Source organism: Penaeus vannamei, unplaced genomic scaffold (genome assembly GCF_042767895.1).
Source record: "Penaeus vannamei isolate JL-2024 unplaced genomic scaffold, ASM4276789v1 unanchor2808, whole genome shotgun sequence".
NCBI lineage: Eukaryota > Metazoa > Arthropoda > Malacostraca > Decapoda > Penaeidae > Penaeus > Penaeus vannamei.
Genome location: NW_027215796.1, coordinates 1 through 7,679, shown reverse-complemented (window position 1 = coordinate 7,679; position 7,679 = coordinate 1). Strand labels below are relative to the sequence as shown.

General features: G+C 35.9%; 1 protein-coding gene across 1 annotated transcript; it reads left to right on the top strand.

The window, feature by feature from the left end:
- Window positions 1-2,893: 2,893 nt before the first annotated feature.
- On the top strand, window positions 2,894-6,998 carry LOC138861202 (protein aveugle-like; the record flags this gene model as incomplete). The annotated part of the gene is given in 3 exon segments (XM_070120101.1): window positions 2,894-2,958; window positions 3,094-3,207; window positions 3,485-6,998. Coding segments are annotated over 3 exon segments (333 nt in total). The 3' UTR covers window positions 3,656-6,998.
- Between the last annotated feature and the right edge of the window lie 681 nt (window positions 6,999-7,679).

The window sequence follows — 7,679 nt, the reverse complement described above, 5'->3', positions numbered from 1 at the left end:
AAACACCTTCAAAGCAAGGGAAATAGGAAGTTCATTTTTTTTCCAGTCATACATGAGCATCCCTAAGTCCAGATGGAGGTAACCAATTTTCAAAAACAGGAAGTGGTATAGATCTCATTTATGAATACATTCCCTCCCAATACCTTACTTGTTGTTGTGGGAGGGCTTAGGAGTCTGAGGCCCAATGTAGGAAATCACCCCTACCTTGGGCCTCAGCTCTTGCCTCAACTAATTTTGCTTGGTCTTTTCTTCTCCCCCTTTCCTCTTGTGTTTCTTCTTCATCCCCTTCTATCCCATTCCTAAGGTGTGAGAGCTGTACTCAAAGGATGAAAGGCTGGCTTTGTGTGTCATGAATAGCCTCCAGGAACCATTAGCACAGTATTCCCTTGGTTAATTGCCTGGCCCTTACCCCGTATGGGGTCCCTGAGAGGTAGGCCGTTTCTTTTCTTCATTTTATTCAGGCTCACCATTGCCAATATTGAAGATTCTTTACCCTTGATAGGGGTATTAAGGCTTGCCCCTTCATCAACTAACCTATCTAGATTTGATTTTGTTGGTTTTCCAACCCCTGCCCCTCCTTTGACCGTGGCTCCGACCACTGATACTAATACCTCTTCTTCAACGCTTACTAACAACTCTAACCATTCCAAAACTCCCACCCAGGTTATTACTGAACCTCCAGAAAACACCCCTTCCTCTCTCCCAACATTGTACTCTCCATCTCCAGCTGCACTCTTCAATGTCTACCCCCTCTTCCCTTATTACTACTCTTTATCCTTATTGTCCTCCTCCACACAGAACTACTCCACTCCACACCACCTCTCTTTCTCTTGCCCTCATCCTTTTACTGCCTCTACCTCTGCAAACCTTTTGAGTACTCTCTATGGACCAGTCAAGTGGGATCAGTTCTTTGTGATTCCCCCACAGCCCCCTATTCTGAGAATACCCTTCTCTTTCAACAGTGCTTCCAGAAACAAGTAGGTAAGGTTACCATATGCAGTCACTCCAATAGTTCACACCTTGTCACAGTTATATCTGAATTCCAAGCTCATGCACTATCTGCCCTAACTGACCTCACTGGCAAACCCATTCCTCACCCCTCTCTTAATACATGTACTAGAATTGTTTCTATCCCCCCAAATGCTTGTCCTATCTACAAGGCCTGGTCAGACTGTGAAAATTACCTACTTACCTGTCTTGCTGATTATGATGTAGTGGCAGTACAGTATCTCCTCTTCTCCCCCTCACAAGAGAACCTCTGTTTCTCAGTCCTATTCACCCAACTCCCTTCCAGAAAGCCTTGAAGACATCCAGAACTTCCTAAAGATGACCCAAGGGCACACTCCACTCCCTCATCCACTCCCCAATCCCTCTGTTCTTACTCCTCATTTAAAACTTTATATTTGCAGATATCCATCCTCCTCCTCCTCCTCAAGTTCCCTCCATCCCTCTTCCTCCTACACCCACAAAACATATCCCACCCAGAATACTCACATGAATCCCCTCTATCACAACAGTGTCCTTCTCCAGTCCCCGCTGCTCCAAACATTCTTCCTGATACTTCACCACCTTCCTCAGTCCCCCTTTCTCATCCCTAGGATTTGTCTTCTCCTACTTCTCCAACTGCCACCTCGGTTTTCCTTGAATAATGTCCCTATTTCTTCTCCAATCACAGATAGAATCCAATTTACTCAATTGCTCTACCTCCTTAACCTTTCCCGTTTTAATAATCCCTGCTCTACTTCATTTACTTCCCTCTTTTCCCTTTACACTACCATACTTTCCTATAACACTCTCTAATCTGTGACATATAACACCCTCCCCTCTTTCTGGATTCTTCTTGTACTTTTCCAACTGCCATTTCTTTTTTCCTTGAACATTATTCCTAAACCTTTCCCAGTGACAGATACACTGCAATTCACTCAATCACCTTACCCCCTTAACCCTCCCCTTTCTACTAATCTCTGCTCTAGTTCACTTACTCCCCTCTTTTCCCTTTTCACTACCATAATATCCTATAACGCTCACAAGTCTTTGACATTTAACACATTTTATCCTACTCTTTAACTCATCTTTACTCTTTCTGACACCATACTTTACCATAGTGCTTTATTACCTTTGATGTCTAGCACATTTATTTGTTTCAAACATTAAAAATTAAAAATTTATATATACGTTTATTCAGTGTGCTCTCTACAATTCAAAATTTTGTAACTTGGAAAGGCAGTGATATTGCACACAAATTGACAGATTTAATTTTGTAAATGTAATACTCATTCTATTTTGGCAGTTTTTATATATGAAAAGAATACATTTAACTTCCATTCTTTCATTTCTTTCATGAGAAAACTAAAATATATAACAAACTTCTCTATCCTTTTGTTTGAATGTTACAATAGTTCATACATAATTTATCTAATTTTCTCTGATATTAGAAAAGTTTAGGTCATTAGTTCACTTTCTAGGGAAGTCATCCCCTAGAATCAAGCACTATTGATATATACATTTTTTTTTTATCAAGGAAATTTGTAATATGCAATTGTACTTCTGGCTATTGTACTTCTGGCTATTGTACATCACATGCAGGACAGTCAGAGTAAGGAATTCAAGAAAGATTTTCTTTTTTCTTTTTTCCTTTTGCTCTGTGGTAGCATGCTAACCTTCCTTTCTGATGGACAAGCATTCACTAGGATAGACTGGCCACAAACCAAAGCCACAATTTCCTTAAGGGTTGGGAAGTCTTAGGTCTAGAATCAGATCACAGAAGAAAATAGAAAAATAAAGATATTAATGCATATAACTATATGTCACAGCACTGAATATTTGTTTCTTAAGATTAAGTTCACTGAGTTCACAAGGCTATCATGACACAGTACAAAATTTTTACTCTCAGATCCAGAATAGAAGACCATGACAATGACACTAGGAGTGGATGCATCTCAAACTGCAAAACCAAAGGTAAATAAGATACTCTGTCTCTTGGGGTCTGTGTGTTATCTTTGCAAGTTTGAGTGAATATCTTTTTGTAAGTCAGTTTAGACGTTTTGACATGTATGTGCATGTAATGTAATGGAGTTTTATTTTTTCTAACAGGGTAAACTAACTCGTCCGAAGCCGTGTTATCTTTGGACTACGGCAGATGTTCAAAAGTGGTTCAAGCGGCACTGTAGTGAATATTTTCAGCTATATTCCCATCTTCTCATTCAGGTTCGTAAAACTGAGATGCAGGTAGACAAATGTACAAATACAGACCTATATGTAAGAATTTTTGAATAATTATTTATATTGTTATGATTGTTATTATTATTAATTTTCTAAGTAAAAGTAGTTAGTGAAGGCATATATATATATTACATATTTTTAGATGGAAGACCGCTGAATGATTGGTACTTGCATGAAAAAAGGGGGGTTGCTAAAATATTTAACCAGTATTAGAAAGGAGCCATAGCAAATTATTTTGATTGATATATTATATCACTTTCAGCATGACATCACTGGCAAGGCCCTTGTGAGGATGACGGAAGGAACCCTCATCAGGCTAGGCATAGCACATCCAGAGCATCTCGAGGCCATATGGCGTGAGATTCTGAAGCTGAGGCTAAAGGCGGACATTCAGGAGATGAAAGAAATTGAAATGAGTTCCATCATCTCCTAAAGCAAAAAGAAGGGGAGGTATGAGAGTGATAAAATCAAATTCCATTATCTGCTTCTCTTTTGTGTGATAAAAAAACAGTGTAGTAGCTTTAATCTAAACATATAAATAGGGTTTTTATGTTTATTGATGTAAGACATGGATGGCAGAAATTTTTCATTTGCTTGATTTTCAAGAAAATCTTGGCATTTGATATAATATTCATAAGACTTGTACCTTTAATAATATATTGCCCAGGAAAAATGAGTCAGGTAGACTGTTTATTCCATCAAATATTCAGAAGTGTGTTTACTCATACTGTTTAATGTTAGTGAATATTCTTTTGGCAAACTACAGTCCTAGTCATTTTTATAAGTTGTTTGATTTTACACAATATGAATTAAATTTGATTTTGTATACCCAGTACTATCATTTGACATTAGAAGAAATGTCCCTTATCATTTTTGTTGTGTAGACTAGTTTTTGGCTATGTTAGTTTTGATGTCCTTTTTTTTCAAAATCTCACTACTTGCTTGTCACTGGTTACCAAAAAGAAAATACCAGTATTCTAGGCAGTGCAAATAGAGGGAACAGTTGAGTTTCTTTCCATGAATATTTTTAAAAATCTAAACATATTAATTACATAATTTCTTCTTAATAAGTAAGTACTTTTGGAGCCCTCTATATGTAAACAGAGGTAATATAACAAAACCTCAAGACAGTGAAAGAATTGGAATAAGTTTTACCTCTCTCATTTACCTGCACATTGAAAAAGATACTGTAGCAACTATTGAACTGTATATATTGGCAGTGTTAGTATGTACTGATTGTAGGATTGTGATGACATGAAATGTCATATAATGACTGGGATAATAGGGACCCACTTGGAATTCACATCCCTAATATCAAGAGTTAACCCTTTTCACTCAGAGAACTAGTGGCCTTAAATTTATTTGTTGTTGTACTAGAAGAAAATTGTCTTTGATTAGATTTTCACACTTTAAAGTAATATTTGATACCCAGGCATGAATTTGAATTTTATACCTTCCGGCCACTAATTAGAGGTAGAAATGCAACTTGGTAAATTCCAAATGCTTTTTATAGAACATTATTTTTTTCCATTTCTTGCAAAGAATGATATCAAAGAGCTTTACCTTATCAAATAAGAAGCTCATAATGTTTCCAGACAGTATTATTAAAGTATATGTATCAGCTGTAATATGAAATTGTTCTATTTTTAATGGTATAAGTTTGAAATACTCTGTGACTTTTTCTTTAACCTTTTGTAATGTTGAAATTTAGAATTGCATAACAAAAGATGTCAAAACCCAAGTGTTCTATGAATTCCACTTTATATACCATGAACCAAATCATGTATTTTTGCATTTAGGTTTGTAACTATCCTTGTAAAAAACTATGGTAATGTATTGTAATGCATTTTGAAACCATTTCAATGTTAGCCATTATATAGGCTGTTTTGCATGTGAATTTTTTGATATTTTGAAAATAAAATGTATATCTGTATTTGGCGATAATTGAGTGGATTGTATAGAATTCTGTCATATTTATCATTCCATGGTTCATGGAACAAGTTATTTTGTTTACGTTTATTATGTTACCATCTTTTTGGTAATATGAAATTTTGTTGTAACATCAGTTGTTACAGATTGCTCCTTTATAGGCATTATGATTCATCTTTTTGTTTTATTTTTTAAGTCAAAAGATATTGTCATGACAGTATTTTGCTGAGAGAGTAAATTATAACTACAATGAGAAATTTTCGAATTTAACCCCTTGTGGGATAGATGGTCAACTTTCCACTAAAAACAGATATGAAGAAAATGTTTGTTTTAAGAAATGTTGGCAATGAGGAAGAAAACTGAAAATGTATGCTATTCTCATTTATTGACATCATTTTATATTGGAGGAGTGTGGAAGGTGGTGGCTGGTGAATGTGAGGTTTGGATGAGATAAGGATGGTCAGTTCGGTGAGACAGGCTCCTCTTATTCCTTATATCTTATTCCTTAAACCTGGTAACCATCAGTCTTGAAAGATCTTGGAAGAAAGAATAAAAAAGCAATTTTATCTATTTGTTATTGTCTCTATTCATTGGATATTTGCAGATGTTTGTGTGCCCTTTGGTTTTTCTTTTAATGTTGTGTATATGTGCTTTTGTGTGGCATTGAAATAAATTAGCTAATTGGAAACAGAAACCCTGTCCATGTGAACAAGCAATGTATGTTGGGATTTGTCTGTTTTTATGTCTGTGGAAACATGTTGTCCACATGAGATGTAATCAAAGTCAGGCAGGAATAAGAGGAGGTACCCAACAGGGCTGTGTGTGCTATGATAACCATGGCGAGCAATAACAAGAATTATTATTGTGGAAAAAGGGCCTTACACTTGTGGTCACTGTTCAGTTTGCCTTTGGATGCAAGCAAAGTCTGTCAGCAGGCCACCAACTCATTTTTGCCCTGTTGAATGCTTTGTGTTTGTTTTTGTGTCCATCTTTATGTGTGAGGAGAGTAGAAAGAACAATGGTAACTGGAAAATTTTTAACCGAGAAGTAATTTCATAGGACCTGTTCTCACCTAGTTTTATGTAATATTACAGGGCATACAAGGGGTTAATGTGAGCCTAAGCTTTTTAATGGCTTAATTTCTTCCACTTTGAATTTGATGTTCTGTCTTTTTTCAGTTTTATTGTTTTACATTTTTTTCATAACCTTTTCTTTTTTGGGGTGTCTTTTTGTCACATCCTTTTCTTTTCTTGATATATTTAGTATCTAAGTGTCTCTTTTTCCTATGCTGTTATGCACAAAATTCAAAACATATCAATACTCTGTAGGAAACTGAATATTCATACAAGCTCATTGTGATGTAGACTTATTTTTAGAGCTCATTAGTTGATTACCTCCCCTCAGCTCAAGATATATAATATATTAATTATTGTTCAGAGCATTATTACAATCATTACTGTGATTTTTTTCATGTACCAATATTCTTAAATGTGCCTTCTCAGTGTGTAACTAGTTTCCCAATCTATAGGTGCCATATTGTTTATGGTATATTGTATTGATAGCTTTTAGCACATGACAGGACACTGCGTTTTGTTCACCCCAGCAGTATTATTAAAGACTTGAGTTTGCTAAAGGTAGATATTAATTGATGCTGATGCTGAAGGATTCAAAATTGATCCTTGCTTGTTTAATCTGTATTGACAAAAGCAGTAAAAGGCATATTTTTGAGAATGACACGGTGAATAGTAGGTGTTCCCACTTTGGCTTTTTAAGTTGCATGTTAAATTAGGAACAGTGAACATCCTGATCCTGAAGACTTTTAGAAATTAAATGATAACAGAAAGCCATATGAGATTCTTTTTATTACTTCCTACATTAATGCAATGGGAAAATGTACATACAAAAAAATTGTACACATTTTTTCTTTTCTCACATTTTCAGTATTGTTTAATGACACTGGATATCAAGATATGAAGAGAGTTACATTAGTTACTAATTTTTCAAAAAAGGGCTTGAAAAGTGTTTTCTGGTTTCTTTATGCAGAAAAATGGTGTTTACCTTATTGAATTTAAAAATCATTATTTTGGCAACATATTTATTACTATTGTTACCCCCATATTACCAGTTGTTATTGATGGGGCCATAGGGGACAGACAAGCACAATATTGGAGATCACCCCAACCCTAAGCCTCAGCTCGTACTACAACTAAATTCTCATGGTCTTCTCCTCCCCTATTTTTCCATCTCTTCTCCTATTCATCTTCAGTCCACTTTCTAAGAAGTGTAATAGCCATGCTGAAAGGATGACAAGCTGGCTCTGTCCTGAACAGTCTTGGAGAGCCATGGGCACAGTATTCCCTTGATTAATCTTTAGGCAAACCACTTCTCATCCCCACATATTTGAAGCTTACCATGGTCAGTAATGAAGGTTTTGTACCCTTATATGGATTACTGAGACTTGCCCCTTCATGAACAAGCCTATCTGAAATTGCCTCCCCTTTGATAACGGCTCTATCAATTGCTACTGC